The 25,349-nt window shown below is 39.9% G+C and overlaps 1 protein-coding gene across 2 annotated transcripts in view; it reads left to right on the plus strand.

Moving 5' to 3' along the window:
• The window catches only part of TMEM131L (transmembrane 131 like), a 168,992-nt gene that overhangs the window by 105,683 nt on the left and 37,960 nt on the right, over window positions 1-25,349 (plus strand). For both annotated transcript variants that reach the window (XM_047091322.1, XM_047091323.1), the window contains exons 8-25: window positions 1,255-1,332; window positions 1,539-1,692; window positions 3,275-3,333; window positions 3,646-3,754; window positions 5,813-5,906; window positions 6,418-6,571; window positions 7,289-7,459; window positions 8,785-8,854; window positions 9,923-10,040; window positions 11,381-11,522; window positions 13,877-13,986; window positions 14,991-15,063; window positions 17,780-17,907; window positions 19,975-20,117; window positions 22,373-22,559; window positions 22,770-22,955; window positions 24,037-24,186; window positions 24,568-25,193. In XM_047091322.1, coding sequence (XP_046947278.1) covers window positions 1,255-1,332; window positions 1,539-1,692; window positions 3,275-3,333; window positions 3,646-3,754; window positions 5,813-5,906; window positions 6,418-6,571; window positions 7,289-7,459; window positions 8,785-8,854; window positions 9,923-10,040; window positions 11,381-11,522; window positions 13,877-13,986; window positions 14,991-15,063; window positions 17,780-17,907; window positions 19,975-20,117; window positions 22,373-22,559; window positions 22,770-22,955; window positions 24,037-24,186; window positions 24,568-25,193 — 2,752 coding nt within the window. The remainder of the gene's footprint in view (window positions 1-1,254; window positions 1,333-1,538; window positions 1,693-3,274; window positions 3,334-3,645; window positions 3,755-5,812; window positions 5,907-6,417; window positions 6,572-7,288; window positions 7,460-8,784; window positions 8,855-9,922; window positions 10,041-11,380; window positions 11,523-13,876; window positions 13,987-14,990; window positions 15,064-17,779; window positions 17,908-19,974; window positions 20,118-22,372; window positions 22,560-22,769; window positions 22,956-24,036; window positions 24,187-24,567; window positions 25,194-25,349) is intronic.

Raw genomic sequence — 25,349 nt, forward strand, 5'->3', positions numbered from 1 at the left:
GGCAAGAGGAAGGGGAAGTGGGGGAAGGGCTGAGAGAGCTGGGGACAGAGGATCCAAAGTGGGTTCTGTGCTGACAGCAGTGAGCACGATGAGGGGCTTGAACTCACAAACTATGAGATCATGACCTGGGCTGAAGTTGGAAGCTTAACTGACTGAGCCACCCAGGCGCCCCATCTTGATTAAACTCCACTATCTTTACTGCATTTTAAAATGTGTCTTATTCCTTTTTTGGTACTTTAATTGCTGAATGAAAATTTTAGTAGTTAAAAATGTGTTTTTAATATAATGTGCTTAGGTAATTCTTAATAAATCTAATAAATTAAACACAATCATGGTGGTTCTTTCTACTTAATATTAAGTCTTCCTGGAGTGAATAAACGTTTACCCGCAATCAAGTCCGCCAAGGATTTGGGGAATGCCTCCTTGCCTTACTGAGATTTCCTGCCATCGTGACTGTGGCTGCCAGGCCGAGTGCCTCTTTATTTTATAATCACTATGCCAGACACATCAAGCTGAACAAAAGAGGAGCTGTCATAGCTCATGGGTTTTGGATTTACACGCTGCACTACCTGACTTCCCTGTGTGCTCACCGTCTGCAGCTCCCCTCCCCCACAAATGACTGTATTTCTGAATCAGAGTGTGCATTTCCTTATCTTAAAAGATATGTCGATTATCATTCCATGTGGCTGTTGAGATCTTTGAACTTGATGAAATTTTGCATTCTTTTCATTTATTTTCATCTCTTCCATGCATAGCTCTTTCACATTTTAAAAATGATAATGATAGCCCGTTTCAATTTTAGACATCTCTTAACTGTTTTGCCACAACTTCTAACGTTCTATTAACGGAAGGCAGACGGAGGAACAGTTAATTGGCTATTGCTGGGTGAACCTACTTTGAAATAAAAGATTCCTGTGTTGAAACAGAATGTTCAGAAAGTATAAGAAATGCCAAACTACAGTGTTCCTGTGTATATTTAGAACATATTTATCTCCTTATTGCCATAATAGGAATTTTCATGTTGCCCAAGGGAGAGCTTATGATTTCCATTAGAATGTGAGCTTGGTGACAGGCTTTTCTGTCTTATTCATGTTTATTTCCAGCTACTAGGATAGTACCCAGCATTTAGCAGATACTCAAATATTTATTAAGTGAATGAATGTTCTGAATAAATGATAGATTGTTTACTATGAATACAAGATTGAACTCTTTGCCTCTTTTTAAATTTTTTTCTCCCCTTTTTTCTTCTTTTAGGCAGAAACCACTAATACTAGTCTCTTGCAAGTACAACTGGAATGCAGTTTACGTAATAAAGTGTGTCAGCAATTAAAGGTAAAATTTAAAAATTCACTCTTCTCATCCTTCCTTTCTTGCCTTTGGCTTGGAAATCAAAAATAACATGACACATTCTGTTTTCAGAAATACACATGACCTTATCATAAGTGCTTTTCTTTTTCTAAAATTTGAAATCACAAAGTTTGGATGATTTTTTTTTTTTTTGAGTTTTTCTTTTGTTCTTTCCATCCCTCCAATCTCAGAGTTGTTATATGGAATCTGACGATGTTTTACGGCTACAAATGAGCATAATCGTAACCATGGAAAACTCCTCAAAAGAGTTTGAAGAAAACACACAAGATTTGTTAGATCATCTTTCTATAATTTATGTAGCCACAGATAAATCTGAGACCTCAGGTAAGGTGGAATCTTTTAACATTTTTATTATGGTATATCTTGATTAACCTGCATCACCATTTTTTTGTTTTATTTTATTTTTTTAGTATTTATTTTTGAGAGAGAGAGAGAGAAAGACAGAGTGTGAGCAGGGGTGGGCAGAGAGAGAGGGAGACACAGAATCCTAAGCAGGTTCCAGGCTCTAAGCTGTCAGCACAGAGCCTGACGTAGGGCTTGAACTCACGAACTGCGAGAACATGACCTGAGCCGAAGTCAGATGCTTAACCAACTGAGCCACCCAGGTACCCCTGCATCACCATTCTTAAAGCATTTACTTGTAGGCTGTATCATTGCAATGCAAGACAACAAGGCTTTGCGTTCGTTATTAAGAGATTAACAGTGACTGGTTCTCAATGTGCAACTGCTAATAAGGCTATATTATTTTGGAGTAAATTAAGTGGCAACTGCAAACCACTTTTTAGTTTTCTTGGGATGATTTTTTTTTTTTTTTTTCATTCTGAGATAGGAAACAAGTTAAATGGGCAGGCACAACAATCTAATATAAATATTCACAAAGTGTTTGGGAAGTTTTGTGTCTCTTGTCCCAGTGTTACTGATCTGCAGAAGCTCAGTTAAAGAAATCATGCCGTGTCGTATTTTTAATAGCTGACTGGGTGCCAATTGTTCCCGGATGCCGGACAAGTTAAGAGAGTGTGAATTGTAGTGTTCATTGTTATGAATTTTGTCTTTGAAAATGTATGTCCTGTGTACCAGGAATTACCTAGTTCATCAGCTTCAGTTTCTAAGAACTTTTGTAGGCAACACATATTAGGTGATTTTTGACATTTACAATGTAGAGTTTGCTGTTACCCATTGGTTAGCAAGGCTGTTCTGGTATATGTGTATGTATGTATATATATGGACACATACATACACATGTACCACGTGTACATAAACACATACCATATACATATCCAGAGAAAGAATTGGTACCAAAGTGTAATTTTATGGTCAAACATCATCTACTTTCCAGCCCTCAGAATTGGCTGTAATAGTGATGGTTCTTCAGCAGGAGAGCTGTCCTGTCTTCGGCTTCCTAGTTTTTGGTGATTCTCAGAATGGCCAGATAGACATCAATGTAGAGAAGACCCTGTCCCATGGGGAGCACTTCTGTGAGTGAAGGTTGAAAGGAAGGTGATGTTTTGAGATCCCAGGGTTTTGTTTTTCCTCAAATGTGATCATCCCAATAAGGAAATAAGGGCCTGTCCAATCAATAGGAGAACATCGCTTTATTTAAAGCTGTCCAGTTGGTTAATTTCATCCAGAGGAGTAATAGTGTGATCCTATACTCAGAATATCTTCACTGGTAGTTTATTATCCTTTAGAGAGCCCATGTTGGTAGGTCAGTCTTTTTGTATAGATCTTTTTCCTTGTGACTTAAGAATACCCAACAGAAAATAGTTCCCAGTTTCAATGGTAGTGTTGAAAAACGAGTCACATTTTTTATAGAAATGTGTAATGTAGTACTTTAGCCGCTATATTAAGGTATGAGAATGAGATGGCTCTTTTGTTTTAATCTCATTGCTCTGATTCTTTTGGACAGATGATTCGGCAGTAAATATGTATATATTACATTCAGGAAACAGCCTTATTTGGATACAGGTAATTGTAAATTACATAAAATAAAATTTAAACTTACGAATGTATGTTTCATTGCAGAACATGAGGAATTTTCAACAACAGATACAGAAATACTTGTCTCATTTCTCTTTTGCTTTAATTTATACCCGGTTTCCCTTGCTTGAACCCACATTAGGATGAAGGTTGTCAGCACCCCCCTTCCTACTGTCATAGACACATATGCTGAGCAGTTGCTTGTATGCCAGTCTGAACGACTTAGTTCTTTTAACAGAGTTGATTCACATTGGATACTCACCCAGCTGAGAATAGTCATGTGGATTTTTATTTTTGTAGGACGTACATCATTTCTCACAGAGAGATGCTCTGTCTTTGCAGTTTGAACCAGTACTCGTACCTACTTCTGCAACCAACTTTACAAAAATTGCCTCTTTCACTTGCAAAGGTACAGATTTTAAAAATACTGGAGATTGTCTTTTTATTTTTGTTATCTGGTTATGATGACAGTTCTTTTCTGTGAAATGACTTGGGTTTCACAAAGGTTTTCAGAAAGCAAATTGGCTTGATGGTAATATTGCAGCCTTAAGAGTTCTAAGAGATAGAATGATGGAAGAAATGATTGTTGATGCCACTGTTATTCTGCCACATACGGGGGATTTTGCATTTAAAGCTTAACTCACGTGGTGATCTGAAAGAGCAGGATGTAAATGTGTCTGGTGGAGGTGCTGCTTCCACAGAGAACAAGGTTGTGCTGCCCGGGTCGTGTATCTTTGTGCAGAATGCAAGCTAGATCTAGTGAGTATAAACCCAGCTGTAGCTTTAGGTTCTTATTTATGGTTAAAAAGAGTTCTGTAAATAAATGCAAGTTGTTTGAAACATATGAAAGCATGCCCTGCCTCACTTCTGTTTCTTTTTCTTTTTTAAATTTTTTTAATGCTTATTTATTTTTGAGAGAAAGAGAACACAAACAGGGGATGAGCAGAGAGAGGAGACAGAGGATCCGGAGCAGGCTCTGTGCTGACAGCAGACAGCCCGATGCGGGGCTCGAACTCACGACTTGTGAGACCATGCCTTGAGCCGAAGTCGGACGCTTAACCGACTAAGCCACCCAGGCATCCCTTTTTAATTTTTTTTAAGTTTATTTATTTATTTTAAGAGAGAGAGAACACCAGCAGGGGAGGGGCAGAGGGAAGGAGAGACAGAATCCCAGGTAGGCTCCTCACCATCTGTGCAGAGCCCAGTGTGGGGCTTGAATTCACAAACCCTAAGATCATAACCTGAGCCAAGATCAAGAGTCGGATGCTTAACCCACTGTACCACTCAGGCACCCTGCCTCACTTATGTTTCAAGAAATGTTAATTAAAGCAACAAGTAAGATATAATTTATTACTTGGATCAATAAAGTGTTAATATTCTGTGTTGGTAATGATTAGGGAAAAAAACACGTATTTTTGACAAGAGTACTAACCAATGCAGGCTTTTTGGAGGGAAAATTGGCAATCTGTGAAAATTTAAAATGCACCTTTATGCTCTTTGACGCTACGTCTGGGAACTGTCTAGGTACACTCATATACATATTCAGAACTGCTTACAGAAACGTGCACTGTTAGTGACAACATCCGTCTGTCGACAGGGGGCTCGTTCAGTTGCAGTGCATTTACAGGAGGGTATACCCTGCAGCTATTAGGAGGCATATGTGGGCATGTAATGCAAACAGCGCATACACTTGGTGTCCTTTAAAGGGTGTCTGTGTACTTGCATGTCATAGAACACTGGACGGATGCTCAGGAACCTGCTAGCAGTTGTTTCCTCCAAGATAACTGGGGACTCGGTGGACTTTATTTTCACATTTTTTGCTAGTGTTGGAATTTTTTTTGGGGGGGCTGGGGCCATATATGCAGCTTAAAAAAAAGACTTGAGTATTTGTATCAGAGTTAAGAATTTAATGCCAATGCCTTAATATTAGGAGTAGTTCAGGGAAAGCTTAAAAGTGTTGTTTTGGAATGCATTTCCACTCACCCTGTGAAGCTCCTTCTTGCTATTTCGGTTGTCTTTCTTTTTCCTTTCTTGCTCATGCCTCCACATGCTCCTCTTCACCCCACCCGGCTGAGTATCATTTTTCACTTTTGTCATCTCTGGCAGACCTAAAGACTTTCCTCTTATTTATGGTGAATGCAGATCTTTGTAAAGAGAAGCTATAAAGCGTTGACTCTCTTTTTCTTTTTCTCCCAAAGGGAGAAATGAGAGGTTGGTTTGAAAAGGGAGGGGTGTGTGTGTGTGTGTGTGTGTGGTAGACATCAAGTTCTAGAAAATTGGCAACCAGCCAGCAGAGGAAAAAGATAGGAGTGTTTGAGAAAGTATTTTGCCGTTGATATCTGATGCACTCTTTTAATGGAGAAACTGAAGTAATTAGAAAGTTATAAATAAAACGTATATCCTGTTTTTATTCAGGCGCAACAAAAGAAAAGATGCTTCACGTTTATTTCTTTGTATCTCAAAACAGCTACATCATGTGCCAGTGGAATTAAAGAAGACGTGAAGAAAATAAAAAACACTCCAACACTGAAAGCGTGTCTCTCCTCTCCTGTGATTCAAGGGTAGGGTGAATCCATTTTCCTTTAAATCATGTTTGTTTAAGTGTTTTTCATCTGGAAATAATTTAAAAATGTGACTGATGAGACGTGTATGATTCTCTCTCTCCGGACTTGCCTTGTGTACATTAACACAGCTAGCAAGCAGTGGAAAGGCTGATGGCAGAACGGGAGAGGGGAAAAGAAGGATTCCAGTGATTCCGTTTGTGGACTGGGCAGGGGACCAGGTAGTCAGGTGTGGGAAGGAGGAAGAGGATGCCCTTTGGGGTCCTGGTTTTGTCCTGGCGGCCTGTGTGAGCTGCCTTGGTCCTGGCCTGGTCACTTACCCTCTGGCCTTCAGAGGCTGCGCCTGAGGGCACGAAGGGTGAAGAAGGCAGTCTCACGGCCTGTTCCTGGCGCTAACGTTTGTGCTCTGACGTTTCATGCTGCTCCTCTTTTGGCACACTCCGAGGCGCGCTGAGTGCTGGTGGGTTGTCTCCCACTCAGGGCTGATAGCATGCACGTCCTGTGTTCGCAGGTATTTTAGAATGGACTCCTCTGCGACCCAGTTTCACATAGAGACTCACGAGAACACTTCAGGAGTTTGGTCAATGTGGTACCTCAACCATTTTGACCATAGTGTTGTATTAAATGATGTGTTTGTTTCCAAGGAGACCAAGCACATTTTAAAGGTACATACGGTATTTTTATCCAAGTTTTAGCCTATTTTAAGTTTTGTTTAAGGTCAGATGCAATGAAATTAATATTTATAAAGTTTAATTTTTTCTTCTGAGTTTTAAAGCAAGTATTTTTCTTTTAACATTTTCAGAATTATTTCTAAGATCTATTTGTTTTTTTAAACTATCGTTCAAGGAACACAGAGGGACCAAGGTATATTCTTAAAGGATATTTGCTGTCACCATTATTAAAAAAATTACAATGTACAATTTATGCTCAAAAGATTGTATTTATTAAAAATAAGCTTGCTTAATAAGAGACTCTTAAAAACTGAGAACAAACTGACGGCTGATGGGGGGTGGGAGGGAGGGGAGGGTGGGTGATGGGTATTGAGGAGGGCACCTTTTGGGATGAGCACTGGGTGTTGTATGGAAACCAATTGGACAATAAATTTCATATATTGGAATAAAAATAAGCCTGCTTAATGACAAAATAGACTTTTTAAAAATATTGCCCGTGAAAAGTTCAAGATTACTTTTGTGAAATTAAAACAGCATATGAAACATTTAAAACCTATCATTTATATGAAAATATTTCAGTCTTTGAGCTGGAAATAGTTGAGTAAATTCTACTTTTGAAAGTACAAAAGAACTTTAGTATCATACTTTATAATGGTTTTAATCATAATTGGTATTAGGAAAAGTAATTTCTTTTGCTTTTTTTCTTTTTAGATTCTGAATTTCACTGGCCCTTTATTTCTACCTCCAGGCTGTTGGAATATATTTACTTTGAAACTTGCTGTTAAAGACATTGCCATAAATCTATTCACCAATGTATTTTTGACTACAAACACAGGTGCCGTTTTTGCAATACCTCTACAGATTTACTCAGCACCAACCAAGGTATTGTTTACAACACTATGTGTTATAATTTTCATAATAATTACTGTTATTAACTTATGGTGCTTGGGTTTTATTGGCAGAGTTAAGCTCGTGTTCTTTAAGACTATCTCAAGAAATACAACAGATATTACCAGGCCAAGCTTAGATGGTCATTTGTTTAGATATGGAACTCTTTATTTGGAAAGAGTTTCCATTGTTCATAAAGTAACTTGAGGTTCTTGAACAAAATAAGGTATTACAAGTAGATTCATCTCATTTTCATTTATTTCCAAAATTTGTAGAGCAAGGAATATGTGCTCGCTCTAAAAAGCACAGTTGAGCTTTTAGTGCATCCTTGCAATGAATTCAAATAAACTAGACGGTTAAATACTGTAGTTAGACCTCTGGTAAGTGAGGCTTGGTTGCTTGTAGTTCTTGCATTTCTCCCGGGGGCCAAATCTAAAGCCTGAAAGGTTTCACAATTAAAATGCTTTCTAAAATCTGGGTAAACCGTATTCAATTTAGATCTTACCTTAAACATGTCTCATTTTTTTCTTAATGTTTATTTATTTCCATTTGGTTACTGTTATTGCTTCTTTTTGATCCAAGCTATTCTGTATAACGCTGGGTTCTGATTTTTCACTATGAGACATTCATGCAACCATCTTTATGATTTTTCTCACTTATTAGCCTTGGTGTTTCATTAGATAGAAATGCCTCATGCTTAGCTATAGGCTTAAAGGTAGGACCTCTAAAATCAAACTACACAAAGTGTAAGGTTAATTCCATTCATCTTTATTTTGAGGAGGGGAGATTTCTTAGAAATTTTCTTTTTCTGATCAAGAGATGCGTGTTAAGAAGAGCGCCCTGTGGGAGGGAGTAGGCAGGTTTCATGTATATGTGGAAGTAGCGAGTCTGTGCTTTCCCAACCTGTAGGAAGTGGAACGTCAATTTAAATGTCCTGAGTGGCTTAGGAGTTTCTACAGATTGGTATGCTGTTTTTCAGAGGATTACAGTGTTTTGGTTTTTTTTTAAACCTATCAGGAACGTCCTGAGATTAACCTCTAATTCAGGAGGCAGCTTTGTGTCTTTGGAGCCCATGGATCATCACTGTGGGCATCGATGATTGTGCAGAATCCACTGCTGTGAGCCTTCCTGTGAGAGACCGTTCAGGGCTCTCATTCAGGGGGAAAGGAAGCCAAGAATTCGCTTTCTCATTGTTTGGCTTCTGGTTAAAGAGAAATTCACTGAGGTGGAGGCCAATGTCTGCTTTGCATTTGAGTGCATTAGGATTTTTATGCTTAGTGTTGTGTTTTAAGTTATTCATATATTACTTTTCAATCTAGGAAGGGAGTCTGGGTTTTGAAGTGATAGCACATTGTGGCATGCATTATTTCATGGGAAAATCAAAGACAGGTAAGTATTTTGCCCTTAGGCTTTCTGTAGAACTCTAGAGTGGGGTTGGGTGGGAAATAGTGAGGAAAAATAGAGTTTGTAGCTGCAATAATTAGTCCTGTAAACATAATTGTATCATATTTTATTTTTAAAGAGCATGATCATTCACAGAATGACTTGAAAGTCTTAAGAATCCTCCAAAAACACCTGAGGTTACTTGTATAAATAATGTCCCCTTAAGTAGCTTGAACTTTTGTAAGGGATTTTTTTTCAAACACATTATTTGATGGTCACAGCAACTTTGTGTCCAGGAAAAGTTGGAAGATTCTGGTTCTTTTATAAAAGGGCTGACTACAAGGTGGTAAAAATAACCTGGAATTGTGTTTGAAGACTTGGATTGTAGGAGCATAAACATCTTCCAGGGGGTGCTTGCTGTTATGTGAGATTGAATGCTATGGTGTTGATATAGAAGCTCTTTCTAGCCCTTGCCCTACATTTTTGATTTATTAAAATATTTAATGTAAGGAGACTGTTGCAGTATGGAGACTTCTTTGAGGAGACACCCATGTTTTCATCCTGGTACACTCTTTAGCACAGACAGGACAGAACAGATAAGTAGAGAGGGCTCAGTGAACAGGAGGCCGTTTTGTAAATATGCACATGCACCTTCCCCAGGCCTGGTCTGTGCCCTTCTTTGGGAGGACCGTTTGTCCATCAGCACTGATCACCGAAAGGCTTAGATGATGACCAGTGCTTACGGGGAAGCAGTTTAGCCTGTTAGATGAAAGCTGTTAAAAATGTTCCGAGTATAATTTTTACTTGTTTCAGGCTGTATTCATGAGCCATGTGTCTTTTATGTTCTTACCTTTACATGATTCGATTTAGTTTTGTTTTCTACATGTTTGTTTGATTTGATGTACCATTTGCCATTGAGTTAGAGGGATCCTAGGAAAGTCAGAGGGAGGGAGGGGATGTGTTTATACATTTGACCGTCCTCTCAGTTTGAGAAGTTTGGCAGCCTGTGGCATTCTTTACTAATTGAGTTGCATCTTCTATAAATCTAAATATTAAATCTGATCTAACTTTTAGAAAATCCTAATTGGGAAGGGAGTCTTTCCCTGGATCGGTCTACCTGGGATGTGGATTTGGAACTTGCCAATAAATTGTATGAAAGATGGAAGAAGTTTAAAAACGGTGACGGCTGCAAGTATGTCTTCACCTTTCCTTGTCTCTTTTATGCGGCACTGGGGAGACACTTCAGGTGAAGTTGTAGGATGTCCAACCTTAGAAAAGTTGAAAGTGGAGTGCAGTGAATACTCAAACGTTCCTCGCCTGTTTTCAACCAGTTGTTCACGTTTTGCCACTTATACTTTATTTCTCTCTCGACCTCTATACCTTTGTACACACGCATTGTCTTTGTGCTGAGTCATTGGAAGGTAAGCTGAAGATACCATACCTCAACCCTCAGTACTTTATTAGGAAAGAATTTATTTCCCATGGAGAATATCCTCCTACATAGGACTATGCTATGATTCCACACCCAACAAATTTAACGCTGATACAGTTATACAGTATACAGTCTGTATTGAAATTTCTCTGTTTGACTCACTGGTATCCATTATGGCTATCTTTTTCTTTTTCCTTTTTTTAAATCCAGATTCCATTCAAGGATCATGTATTGCAATTAGTTGTCATGTTTTCTTAATTTTCTTTAGACTTGTATCCCCACCTTTCTTCTTCATCTATCATAATGCTGACATTTTCGAGGGGCCTACCCAGTTGTCTTACAGAACCTTTGGCACTGTGGAGTTTTTGGATTGTTTCCTCAGATTTACATTCATGTCCAACATTTTTGGGAAGAGTGCTAATTAACTTGGTTGGTATTGTGTCCTTATCATTGCATCACCTCAGAAGGAACATAAATGGCAGTTTGTCCCATTGTCGGTGTTGCTAAGTTGAATCGTTTGACTGTCCCCATTGTGCGTCTGACAGCTCTCTTTCCACTGTAGATGAATTTTTCCTTTACTAAGTAATAATTAAAAATTAATAAGTAACATGTGCTATGATAATTTATCATATAAATTTCCTGTTCCCAAAGAACATTTCACCCCATCCATTGATAATCCTTGCCTGGATCAGTTGCTAGATTGATGGCTGCAAAATAGTGATGTTTCTGATTATTTTGTTCATTCTACATTCTTTTCGAGCATCACTGTGGATTCTTTGTTCATTACCATGATGTACCATCAGTATTATTTTTTGATGCTAAATTGTCCCAGATTTGGCTGATGGGAGCCCCTTCAGGCCAGATCGTGGATCCCTTAGATGTTCACTTCATTCTTTGAGCAACTTCCTTGCTTTCTAGTAAAACAGGATGCTCTGGGATCATGTGTAGTTTCTCTTCCCCAGACACAGAATACCCAGAATAAGCCTTTTCTTTTTTCTGAGAGCCCTTGTTCCTTTTAGTAGGAGGGATAATTAGTGATTTCCTTTTTTTTATGTGAAAATTATTTTTCAAAATAATTTCTTTCTTTATGAATTACACAGGAGGACTGCTTTAGGCATGACTCGATTTGGTCGCTTGAAGAAATCCAAGGAGTCAGAATCCTTTGTTTCGTATCTTCCTCGTTTAATCACAGAGCCCGGCCTTGTGTTAAACTTCAGCGCAACTGCCCTGAGGAGTAGCGTGGTGAGGATTGTGTATCTCCTTGTCAGTGACCCCCTGGCTCTTGGGGTGTTAAGTTATCAGAGTCTTTCCACCTTGAGAATACTGTGTCAGAAGCAAAGTTAATTTAAATTCATTTTAAGTGACATACATATGCCGTTCAGTGCACTTAGCAGGGAGGTGTCAAGAAACAAAGGAGTAAACTTGAAACAGACTGAAAGTGCATGAAACAAACACATTTTCTGAAGTTTGTTTTCAATTCAAAATCCGTCAAGAAAGTTCAACTACGAATATCAGAGAAAATCTTTTTTATAAGATTTTACCGTTTTTAAAATTTTTATTTTTAAATTTATTTTATTTATTTTATTTTTTAGAGAGAGAGTGAGAGTGGGGGAGAGGGGCAGTAGGAGAGACAGAAAATGAGACACAGAGAGAGAGAGAGAGAGAGAGAGAGAGAGACACTCTTAAGCAGGTCCATACTCAGCACAGAGCCCAGCACAGGGCTGAGTCTCACGACCCTGAGATCATGACTTGAGCTGAAAGCAAGAGTTGGACACTCAACCAGTGAGCCACCCAGGCACCCCAATTTTTTTTAAAGTAATCTCTACGTCCAACGTGGGGCTCAAACTTACAACCCCGAGGGGTGCCTGGGTGGCTCAGTTAGTTAAGCAGCCGATTTTGGCTCAGGTCATGATCTCCTCGTTCATGAGTTCGAGCCCCGCATCGGGCTCTGTGCCTTCAGCTCAGAGGCTGGAGCCTGCTTTGGATTCTGTGTCCCCCTCTCTCTGCCCTTCCCCTGCTCATGCTCTGTCTCTCTTTCTCTCCCCAAAATAAAGAAATGTTAAAAAAAATTAAAAAAAAAACTTACAACCCCAAGATCAAGAGTCACAGTGCTTTACTGACTGAGCCAACCAGAAGCCCCATCACAGAGAGAATCCTGATTAACACAGGCTTACATAGGAGTTAGCTTGTTTTATAGTGAGAAGCTCAAAAGAGAGAAGTCCAAAACTGATGAAGCAGCAGTGTGATGCCATCAAGAGCCTGGACTCGTCCATTACCCTCTGTCCTTAGTGTGCTGACTTCTTCTCTCGTGTGTGCTTTCCTCCATGAGCTGGGGAGGCAGGGAGCAAAGCAGAGGTACAGAAGCCACACCAGCAGACTTCCATGTGTGTGTGTCATCTCATTGCCAAAGAGCTGCATCACATGTGGTCTGGGTGATGATTTACACTTCATGAGGTGCTCACTGGGTTTCTTAGGGGTGGCATCTGAAGACTGTTTTTAAAACATTTTTGTTTTGTGGAGCGCCTGGGTGGCTCTGTCGCTTGAGTGTGTGACTTCGGCTCAGGTCATGATCTCACAGTTCGTGGGTTTGAGCCCCACGTTGGGCTTTGTGCCGACAGTCTGGAGCCTGCCTGGGATTCTTTCTCACTCCCTCTCTGCCCCTCCCCTGCTCACACACACACACACACACACACACACACACTCTCTCTCTCTCTCTCTCTCTCTCTCTGTCTCTTTATCTCTCAAAAATAAACATTAAATTTTCTTTTAACTTGAAATAATTTCAACTTAAATGGTTTAAAAATAGTACCAAGAACTCCTAGTCACCTTTCACAAAGGTGTTTTTGTGTTTGCCACATTTGCTTTATCATTCCTTTTCTCTGTCTTTGCACACACACACACCACACCCTTTTTTTAAAAATGTTTTTTAATGTTTATTTATTTTTGAGAGAAAAAGAGCATGAACAGGGGAGGGGCAGAGAGACAGGGAGGCACAGAATCGGAAGCAGGCTCCAGGCTCTGAGCTGTCAGCACAGAGCCCGATGCGAGTCTCGAGCTTATGGACTGTGAGATCATGACCTGAGCGGAAGTCAGACGCTTAACCAACTGAGCCACCCACGTGCTCCACACCACACACATTTACGAGCTGTTTGAGAGTGTCAGATGCTATGTCCCCCCTTATTTCTACTTCATTGTGGATTTCCTAAGAACAGGAGCATCTTCTCACATACCAAAGTGTAATTATTAAAATTGGATGTGATATTAATCATAATAATGTTATCGAGTCTGCAGTCTATATTCAGAATTTTCCAGTTATCCCCCTCACATACTTTATGGTAGGTTTTTTTTTTTCCCAGCTCAGGATCTTGCATTGCATGATCTTTATCATCACCTGTAATCTTTCTCGGCCTTCTCTTGCCTCTCATAGCAGAGATGTTGTTGAAGTAAGCAGGCCATTTATTTTCTAGACTGTCCCTCGATTTGATTTGCATGATGGTTCCCATGATTCGATTCAGGTTATGAATTCTTGGCGGGATTATCTCAGGAGCAATGCCATGTCTTCCTCGGGGTTTTGATTTTCCTTTCCCCATATCTAGGTGAAATACTTTGTGGTGAAGAACCCTTCCTCTTGGCCGGTCTCCTTGCAGCTCCTGCCTCTCTCCTTGTATCCTACACCCGAGGCTGTGGTACGCCTGCTGCACAAATGGTAAAGCACCCAGTTGGTGAAGACTTTCTGACGGTGTTTGGGAAACGCTGTTAAGACTCAGAATTATTCAGAGTCCTTCACATCTTTCACTCAGAACCTGTATGTGGGTGTACACAATATTGGCCCCAGTACCTGCACACCCAGCTCCTTGGGACATACAACCTGATGGAAATTGCCGCTTCTCTTGTTACGTGGTATCTTTGGTGTTCCTGTGACAAGGCTAGCTCCCAGCAGAATATTACTTTCTCTGGTCAGGGAATCTTTACAGCTGTGATTTTTTCCTATGTGTATTCCTCATATTGAGAATCTAAATCACAGCGATCTCTGGGCAACACAAGAAAGGAGTTTAGTGTTTTAGTATATTTTAATCTCGTGTTAGAAAAGAAAAGATGATGTCCCTGTCTGTTATATCTTATTTTCACAAAGCAGTCACAGTTTCAGTTAGAATGTTTCCCTCTTTGGCTTAGTAGGATCTACCCTTATCCCTGGGTTTCTCAGCTTCAGCACTATTGACATTTTGGACCAGGTGATTTTCTGTTTGGGGGAGGAGGGGCTGTTGTGTGTTTCAGAGGGTGGTTAGCAGCGTCCCTGGCTTCTACCCAATTGGTGCCAGTAGGACCTCCCCAGCTGTGGTAAGCAGAAATGTCTCTGGGCATTGCTGCGTGTCTACCGGGAGACAAAATTGTCCTTTCTCGAGAGTCACTTCCTGTCAGGTTCCTTATGTGTTGTTTGGAGAGGGAAAAAAAATTGCTTTGTATTTAGAGCTGTTGTCACCATATGCTTCTTTACATTCTGTGCTGCCAAAATCATTCATTCAATGGTATTTATTGAGCACTTCCAGTATGCCCAGGACAATGCAGGGGGCTGGGATGCAGTGGTGACAGGATGGGATGAACCGTATATGTAAACACATGTGCTCACATAATCTGTATATGTGCACACATGCACTGTTTTCTTTAGTGGCAACCTGCATGTTATTTCAAACATTTTTTTTTCCTTTATAGGTTTGGCACCGATATGCAGATGATTAATTTCACAACTGGTGAATTCCAGCTCACCAAAGCTTGCCCTTACCAGGTAGGATGTCCTCTTTAAATAGAAAAAGAATGCTGACAAACCACACACATAGCATATGGCTGCACCAAGTCATGTTTCAAGTGTTTTTACATAATATATGTGGCTCTCTTATATTCTAGGCGTGAAGTATACATAGCAGATTTTCCCAATTAACGAATGCAGCAAGAGCCCATGGTTCATGTTAGCCTGTAAATCATTTTAATTTGATAGTTTAGATTCATGTGAGTGAAGAAATAACAATTGGATCAGGGCTATGTAGAAAACCATAAAACCTGAGACCCCAGAATTTACAATTCTCTTTTAGATTTCCCATCGATTGTTTTTTAAGGTGACATAAGGTAAAGATACACCTAAGAACATCTTCTCCTACTAAACAGGCTTCATGTTTTTACCAAGTCACCCAGTTTCTGTGATGTTCACCTCATCTGTTAAAAAAAAAAAGGTCTTTCTGAAATTCTTAAGCCTCTGGGCGCTCATGAGGTCTTGCACAAATACTCAGGAGGAGGAGTAAACATGTCATGTGGAAAGGATGTTGTTCTGGGACTTGGCAGCCTTGTTTCTTAGTTTCTACTCAGTAGTTCTGTGGCTCTTTGTACAGAGCTGAGAGTTCTCCTTACAAGTATCCTATGTGTGAGATCAAGTCAGACGCGGAGCATCTGTTAAAAAAATACAGCCACACACATCACCACACGTGGGCATACAACTATATTAACACACACACGCACGCACGCACACACTGAAATGCCTTGGTATTTTCTTCTTTCTCCACACTTATCCCTCCAAAGATGGACTATTGGCTCTAGATTAACTTGAATAGCAGAACGAGGGAGATCAAATGACCTCCAACTAAGAGTTAAAACTCATCAAAGCAAGTTTTTAGATGGATTTTTAACAGAGACTTACAATAGGAAACATATCACACCAAATGTCCCTTTCTGTTTGTAAGTGGTTTAGGCAGCAGGATGGTCTTGGTTTTGTTAGCACGCCTGCCCTGCTCATTGCCTCTGGTTCTCCTTTCCGCTGAGCAGGCTCCCAGGGCTGTTAGAGATAAGTTAGTCCAGGATACTAAAAGATCTTTGGCCCCACTGGTGTTGAATCGTATATAATTTGGAATTCCAAAAATAATGCCGGTTTTCTTTTACATCTAAATGTTCTATTCAGATTTGAACAAATGCTGCAGCCTGTTTGGAAGAAGTTTTTCATGTGTGACCAAAGGTTTCCCCCAAGAATATTACACCTTTTGTGATAAGAGACACCATTACTGTTATGAATTTGTTACACTGACAATAATAGTATCGATGCCTTTGAGACACTTAAAGTTTAATTCAGAATTCTTCTTAGAACTCTTTGTTATGTAAAGAATGGCACCCGTATTTATGATGGTTTGCTGTTAGAAATGTAGTTCCTTCGGTTAAGATCAGGGGGAATTAGATGGTCAGGGTTCTGAGTCCAGGCTGTTAACATGGGCTAGCTTTGTGCCCTCAGGAAGATTACTTATCCTCTCTACAGCCTTCTCTCACTCGTAATAATGTTTGAAGATTCAGTAACATTTATGGAATGCTCAGCATTTTATAGACTTCTTATATTCCAGTGCCTGGCATATAAGAACGATTTAATAAATGATGCAGTTGTTATTACAGATTTTTTAATGTTTGCTTATTTATTTTGAGAGAGAGAGAGAGGGAGACCCAAGCAGACTCTGTGCTGTCAGCATGGAGCCCTTTGTGGGGCTCGATCCTATGAACTGTGAGATCATGACCTAAGCCAAGATCAAGAGTCGGGTGCTTAACCGACTGAGCCACCCAGGCGCGCCATGTTATTATTACAGTTTTAATACTAAAAATCAGTTTTATTCAGTATTCATATTAGATATATGTAAAGCAAGGTTTCTCCCTTCGTGAAGCTTATAGTTCTAATGAAAATGAATCAAACACTGTCGCTATTTCTTCTGATAGCATGGGGAAATACTAGCAACAATTGCAGGATAAAACAAATACAAAAATCAAGACTGCAGAAAAGAGAAATATTACCATGCAGATTATATGATTATAGCGCTAAGAAATTAATAATTTTTTTTAATGAGAAGGAGCTGGAAAAAAACAGTGGAAAGAGGAAAAATGATGAAGAACTCAGCCTTGAATACTAGATTTAGAAAACAAGATTTTAGCCTTGAATACTGGATTTAGAACACAAGATTAATCGGAGAAAGTGAGAGACCTTGGGAAAAATAAAGGAGCTTGAGAATAAACACAGCTCTTTCTCCTGAGTGAAGAGACGCAATATAATAAAGATAGTTTCTGTATGAACCTAAGGTCAGTATTAAAGATAGGGTTGTCGAGCAGCAGTTGGGTGTGGGGTCAGATCCCCGCAGCATTCAAACAGAGGCTATTTGGTGTGCTAAGTGACAGTCTGCAGTCAGAGCATCTTGGCAGAGATGGCTCTTGTAGCCGCAGCTTCCATCCGGGCCGGGAAGCAAATCCCCCTCTCCAGCATCCCCGGCAGGCTGTCCTGCAGCCTCTGCCTGCTCTTCTCAGCTGTGGTTCGGGAACTGTTTATCAGTGTGAACTCTCAGAGCGAGCAAGTTCAGCACGTCGATTAGGGTAGTCCACTCTGGACGTTAAAAGAAGAGCAATCATGTTTATACCCTAAAATGCACGTAATGAAGACGGAAGCTTGCTTCACGGGAATCATTTCACTGCATTTATTAAATCTGCAGGGCATGCCTCCTGAGGAATCTGAGTTTGGCATCCTCCACTTACATTTGCAGCCTCTGGAGATGAAAAGGGTCGGTGTAGTTTTCACGCCAGCTGACTACGGAAAAGTTACCTCACTCATACTAATCCGGTGGGTGTGTCCCTGTCATGGAGCCTATTTCTTTCTCTCTGACTCGTCTGTCCAAGTCTCTTTCTCTCAAGAATACATAATCTCTTTATTTTTTATTTATAAGTATTTGTTTATTTCTGAGAGGGAAATATAAAATCTGAAGCAGGCTCCATCACCACAGAGCCCGACATGGGGCTCGAACTCACGAACTGTGAGATCGTGACCTGAGCTGAAGTCAGGCGCTTAACTGACTGAGCCACCCAGGTGCCTCAAGAATATGTAATCTCTTTAGCTAAGAGCTGACATTCACCTCATGGTCAGGCCTTCAGGGATGGGGCTGTGTTGCACGGGAGGGAGAGGAGAGGCTATGTGAGGCTTCACACTTACTCTGTGCCTCAGTTTCCCACCTTGTAAAGTAGGGGCTATGTGCCCTTCTCTCTAAGAGCCGCAGTATATTTTGCTCAGCGTCTCATCTGTTGGTGTCATTGAGGGCAGGACACATGTACAAATGCAGACACACACACACGTATGTGCTAGGAACACATGTTCCCAGCTCAGAAAAATAATTGAAACACTGCTGTGTATGTTTTCACTCGCAGTGTTGGGATTTATATCACTCTCATACCTGTCTTGCTTCTGGAACTCTCTGTAGCCCCAAAGGACAATGGACTAAGTACTGTTGAGCCCAATGCCTTTTTTTTCCCTCCTTTTAAGTGACAGATGTTGCTAAATTTAAGCAGCTAAATGTTTCTCACTATTAAATTTTTTTCATCTTTAGTTAGTCTTTATTGAGAGTTTTCTTTCAAAAATTTACAGTAAATACAGATCTATGTTGAAGCTCTCTGCATTGGTGAGAAGTCTAACACTAATTTTCAATAAATGGCCTCTTAGTTACTTTGTAGAGTTTTTCTAGTATCAGATCAGCTAGCGAAGACTTTCTTATTCTGGACTTCCTTTAATATATTACACAAGTTTGTTCTTCTGCAAGTGAATGCTCTGAAAAAGAAAATGTACTTGTTTGTTCTATTAAGCATTTTAACTAAGACTCCTGCTGCCCTGTTGACAGCGTCTTTCATTTAAAACTCCTTCTCCGTTGAAGAACTAAGGTCCTGGGAAGTGCAGAGATAACATTTACCTCATCCCAGGTTCAGCTATCCCACCTCGAAAAGAAAGTCTAAATTATTTGTAGTAGTTAATTTACTTTTGATATTTCTATATTGATACATAGTATTTTTCTGTAAATAATATCAGTCATCCAACCTAACTTAAAGGCTTTTAAATGGTTAAAGATTCTTAATCCTTCAGATAAAGGTGTAAAGCTCTTGTTGTATTTTGCCTAATTAGGAATGTTTTCTCAGCTTCTATAGTATTTACATTAATGATGACTGGCTTTCACTCCAGTCTACACCTTTTAAACATCTACTCCATTTAACTTTTTTTGTCCTGGGAGTCATGACTTCAGTTAATGAAAAGGCAGAAGCTAGTCTGAATTTTTGTTTGACTACTAAGGATTTGAGTAGATCTATGTTATTTTGTGGGGTGACATTATAAATCTTTGGTTCAAAAGAAACAGTAGGATTTTATTTCTAGAATTATCCCTAAGGCAGAATCTCTAATAGTCACAATTACTATGAAACTCCTTAATTCACCCTGCAAGTAGTTTGTATCAATTAGGTTAAATTTGTTAATATTTCTCTGAGACCCCAACTTTATCTTTTCAGTTTTTGTTTTTGTTTTTGTTTTTGTTTTTTTTTTTGCTCTTGCAGGTCTCATCACCACCCAGGTGGCTGATTATTAGAAAAACATGGCTTCACATTCTCGGGCTGAGGCAGGAGGGTGATCAGGAACATTCTGGGCATTCACTCGTTCTTGCTGTAGTCAGCTTGCCTGGGCTCTTCTGAGCCCATTGGCAGCTTCCATTGCCCGTCAATAGCCTCTAAATTCCAGGAGATGCCACACTATTTAAATTGATTTTCTCTTTGAAAACCTTACAGCTGTTCTTGCTAACTAGGAATGTTTAAGTCCAAGTGCACTGTATCTTGTGACTGTGTTGTAATGCCTTTGTATTTGTATGTGCTGCCCCAATAGGAATAACTTGACTGTTATCGACATGATTGGCGTGGAAGGGTTTGGAGCGAGAGAGTTACTGAAAGTGGGCGGAAGGCTTCCTGGTTCGGGAGGTTCTCTCAGGTTCAAGGTGCCTGAGTCCACGCTGATGGATTGCCGGCGACGTGAGTTCGTGTGTGTGGCACTCAGATGGGGCAGGCTTGGTGCTAAAGCCAAGAGCAAAAGGATTCTATAGGAAGATTCTTTATAAATTTATAGTAAATTCATTGCATTGATGCAAATAATTGAATCAGGCAAACGTTTAGTATATATAGGCCTTTACTTTATAAAAATAGCCTTAGATATTTAACCCATCTTACTTAATACATATATAAAAAGTGTAATTGCTGAATTATCAGTATAGTGTCAAATACTTAAGGTAAATAGTAAGAGGCTACATCATCATAAAAAGATCACACCATGGGGCGCCTGGGTGGCTTGGTCGGTTGAGCGTCCGACTTTGACTCAGGTCATGATCTCGCAGTTCGTGGGTTTGAGCTCCGCGTTGGGCTCTGTGCTGACGGCTCGGAGCCTGGAGCCTGCTTCGGATTCTGTGTCTCCCTCTCTCTCTGCCCCTTCCCCACTCATGCTCTGTCTCTCTCTGTCTCTCAAAAATGAATAAACGTTAAAAAAAAAGATCACCCCAAAATGCTGAATGGAGACAAGACTAAAGATTTCTAAGCAGTAGAACTCTATGCAGTAATGGAAATGCTCAGTGTCTGTGTCATCCAGTACAGCAGACACTAGCCTCATGTGCTTACTGAGCACTTAAAAATATAGGTAGTGTGACTGAGAAAATAAGTTTTTAAATTTTTTTTAATGTTTATTCTTGAGAGACAGACAGAACATGAGTGGGGGAGGGGCAGAGAGAGAGGGAGACACAGAATCCGAAGCCAGTCTCCAGACTCAACTGTCAGCACAGAGCCCAACGCGGGGCTCGAACTCACAGACCGCGAGATCATGACCTGAGCCAAAGTCGGACGCTTAGCCGACTAAGCCACCCACGCACCCCAAAAATCACTTTTTAAATTTACTTAATTTTAATTTAATTTAAAGTAGCCACATATGTCTAGTGGCTACTGTATTAGACATAGAAGATTTAGAAATTTACATAAATGTTCCATTAGATATTTCCAAACTGTGCATGTATTTAAGTTAAATACTTCTAAATTATTTATATTAGGTTCAAGAACTTTCTCAGGAACTAAAACAAAAATCAAACAATAGATGTAAAATGTTTTTCATAAATTCTGTCTTGTTTCCTATATAATTTTGAATTTCTGGAACACACTGAAAGCATTTTAGTAACACTGTGCTTCCTGTGGAGAAATCTGATTAGTGAAAACTATTGGATAATTTTGTAGCACTATTTAATGTCTCATTAGAATTTTTTAATAAAACTATGCTAAATGAGCATTGAGTTTGAAGCGATTTATTAACCATTTGCATTCAGCATTCATCACAATTCATTTTTTCTTTCATTCATTCAGTAATTTAGAGTTGACCTTGAAAGATAGAATTAAGGAGTATTATAAAAACTATAGAACCAGATAAGATATTGGTCCCTTTATGGAAAAGATTGTGGGTTGTAAATTTATGGGAGTAATTTAAAATTGTGGTAATTCTTTCTTTTTTAAACTCCCTATATAAAATGTGCTCTCATTTTTTTTGCAGGGACTTGGTGACTTACTTCCTCTGAATGTAGTGGGTGTTTGAGTCATGTTTCTAGAAGCACACACACTTGCTCTTAACTGGTCCCTGTTCAGTGTGAAGATACTGGGAGCAAAGTGTGCATAGTGCCTAGGGATATCCAAACTATTTGGCTTCTGAAAAGAATAAACTTCTAACCTTAACCTTTTTAAAAAAAACAACATTTAAGTTTATTTTGAGAGAGAGAGAGTGCGTGAGCATGTGCAGGGGAGGGGCAGAGAGAGAGAGAGAGAGAGAGGGAGAGAGAGAATCCCAAGTGGGCTCCACACTGTCAGCACAGAGCCTGACGTGGGGCTTAATCTCATGAACCTGTGAGATCATGACCTGAGCCAAAATCAGGAGTTGGACACGTAACTGAGTGAGCCACCCAGGCATCCCTAACCTTAACCTTTACTAAGTAAAAGAACAAAGAAGAGATTTTGATTACTGTTGGTACCTAGGAAGGTCATTTAACTTAAAAATCTTGATTAGTTAAATGTTTTTATTGTATCCTGGTAGTATAAGAAAATCTGTAACTGTTCTAGAAATTAGATAGAAGTCATACTTTGAGCTTATATTGAATTTTTTTTCACATTTTAATAATACACGTCATGGTTTTTTGATTCAATAAATTATGCTAAGTAAATTTTGCAGTTTGTATACACTAAATATTACTTTCTGTCCTCACTAGAACTGAAAGACAGCAAGCAAATTTTGTCTATTACAAAGAACTTTAAAGTTGAGAATATTGGACCACTTCCTATAACTGTGACATCTCTGAAAATTAATGGGTATAATTGCCAAGGTTATGGATTCGAAGTGCTAGATTGTCATCAATTTTCCCTGGCCCCAAACACATCCCGAGATATCAGCATTGTGTAAGCATTGAGTTTTAACCTCATTTAAGTTTTGTGGCGTATTTAATAATGTGGGGGTGGAGGGACCTTTTTCCATTGGTAAGACATGTTAAGTTGTTTTTATATAAATACTTATGGGAAGTAAGAAATTTGGCTGCTATTGTGATTACTTTGTTTTGTGCCTGGAATTAAAAGAATCAAAGTTCATAAAGATGAATCTTTTGTTACCAGGTTTACTCCCGACTTTACCTCTTCCTGGGTCATTCGTGAGCTGACTCTTGTGACTGCAGCAGACCTAGAATTTCACTTCACTCTCAATGTGACCCTCCCTCATCACCTGTTGCCTCTGTGTGCCGACGTGGTTCCAGGACCCAGCTGGGAGGAGTCGTTTTGGAGGCTCACAGTCTTCTTTGTCAGGTATGCTCCCGCCTTTGGGCGAGCTGCAAGAAACTGTCTATTGCCTGGGTGTAAGAGCTTATGAATAGTCAAATAGCATATTCAAAGCATCTGAATTCAGTGAAATTTGTATTTCTTTGCGAACCCTGATACACATGAAGTAGACAAAGTAGTAACTGATAAACTTTAAGATAATAGTAAATGAATTGTAAGAGATTCATGGGACCTAGAAGTATCATAGACCATTGTGCTCCATATGTTTTCACTGGCCGTCACAGGGGAAGATACGACTTTGACTCCTATTGGCCCAGTGCAGTGGCAATCTGAGATTGGAAGACTAGAACCACCCTTTTAGATTTTATCATGAAAGTGCTTTAAAATTTTTTTTTTTAATGTGTATTTATTTTTGAGAGAGACAGAGACAAAATGCGAGTGGGTTGGGGCAGAGAGAGAGAGGGAGACACAGAATCTGAAACAGGCTCCAGGCTCTGAGCTGTCAGCACAGAGCCCGACGCAGGGCTTGAACTCACGAGCTGCAAGATCATGACCTGAGCCAAAGTCGGACGCTCAAGTGACTGAGCCACCCAGGCGCCCCACAGTGCTTTTAAAAATGGAATTGGAGGGGCGCCTGGGTGGCGCAGTCGGTTAAGCGTCCGACTTCAGCCAGGTCACGATCTCGCGGTCCGTGAGTTCGAGCCCCGCATCAGGCTCTGGGCTGATGGCTCAGAGCCTGGAGCCTGTTTCCGATTCTGTGTCTCCCTCTCTCTCTGCCCCTCCCCCGTTCATGCTCTGTCTCTCTCTGTCCCAAAAATAAATAAACCTTGAAAAAGAAAATTTAATAAAAAAAAATAAATAAATAAAAAATAAAAATGGAATTGGAATGTCAAACTTACAAGTATGCACATTTTTAGAAACTTGGTTTTTTTTTTTTTTAATCTTTAAGGTAATATCAGAAAGTATGATATCATACATCTTAGGGAATCCCAATACCACATCTTTAGACATTTTGCATCAACCATCCACTGCTCTTCTGTAAGAGAGCTGGTCTTTTTAATGCCAGTCAGAACCATGCAGTAATGAACCCCATTGCTTTCTTCCTCAGTTTGTCCCTGTTGGGTGTGATTTTAATAGCCTTCCAACAAGCACAGTACATTCTTATGGAATTCATGAAAACAAGACAGAGGCAAAATGCTAGCTCATCTTCGCAGCAAAACAATAGTTCGATGGATGTAATTAGCTCCCATTCTCACAAGTAAGAATTTCTGTGTGTGTGTGTGTGTGTGTGTGTGTGTGTGTGTGTGTGTGTGTGTGTGTTGGGGGGGAAGGGGCTCTCACCTTTGATATTACTTCGTTCTGATTTTATTTTAAGGTGATATAAATATTACTCTGAGTCCAGGTTTAGATTCGTAAAATTTTCTTTAAGTCATTGAGGCTGTAACAGTCCTTTTACAATAAGATAGACTTCATATAAGGACTTAGTTTGTAAAACCCAGGGGGCTTTGGAAGAAGGAAAGATAGAACTCCCCAGTACACACAGTACCGTTGGCCACTTCTTTCTCACGGCTTTAGAAACAGAGGGGTAGGGTTTGATTCCACTTGGCTTGATGTTAAATGTTTTTCTTCCTCTCTTCAGGAGCAATTGTAAGAACTTTCTTGATACCTATGGCCCCTCTGATAAAGGCAGAGGGAAGAGCTGTCTTCCAGTAAACACTCCACAAAGCAGGATCCAGAACGCGGCAAGGAGGAGCCCCGGTACCTACGGTCATTCTCAGAAGAAGCACAAGTGCTCAGTCTATTACAGCAAACACAGACCTAGCCCACCTGTTGCCAGCAGTGCCAACACTGCTGCTGAGGAGAGACAGACTCCAGCCCTGGGCAGCCCCCTGTCTGCCCCTAGAGAGGATGTGTGCGCTGATGTTATGGGTGAGAACTGGATAAACCTCAAATACGCAAGTGGCATAAATGTCAACCTGCAAAAGAATTTAACCCTTCCCAAAAACTTACTGAATAAAGAAGAAAACACACTGAAAAACACAGTTATGGTCAATCATCCTTCTTCAGAATGTCATATGAAGGAGGAAATACAGACATGTATGTTTCCTAAGGAAACGGATATTAAAACTTCAGAAAACATAGGTGAGCTCAAGGAGAGAGAGCTCTGTTCTCTGAAGACCTCTAAGAAACTACCTGAAAATCACTTGTCAAGAAGTGCACCTCAGTACCAGTCAGACTTGCCAGAGATTTCCGGGAAGAATAATGGTAATCTTTTCATCCTCCTGGATGACTTTTCTCTCCGGTTTGTCTTTGGTCTGTTTTTTTAACAGAATTTGTTCTCACCTGTGATTTTAGGTTTAATCATGGATGCTGAATTTTTAGTTCTTGCACAGAGTTAAAGCAAAGGTGTAAATGTTGAAG

This window comes from Lynx rufus, unplaced genomic scaffold (assembly GCF_022079265.1).
Source record: "Lynx rufus isolate CCGP_SWC_20201006 ecotype Redwood Valley unplaced genomic scaffold, mLynRuf1.p SCAF_3, whole genome shotgun sequence".
In the NCBI taxonomy this organism is placed as follows: Eukaryota; Metazoa; Chordata; class Mammalia; order Carnivora; family Felidae; genus Lynx; species Lynx rufus.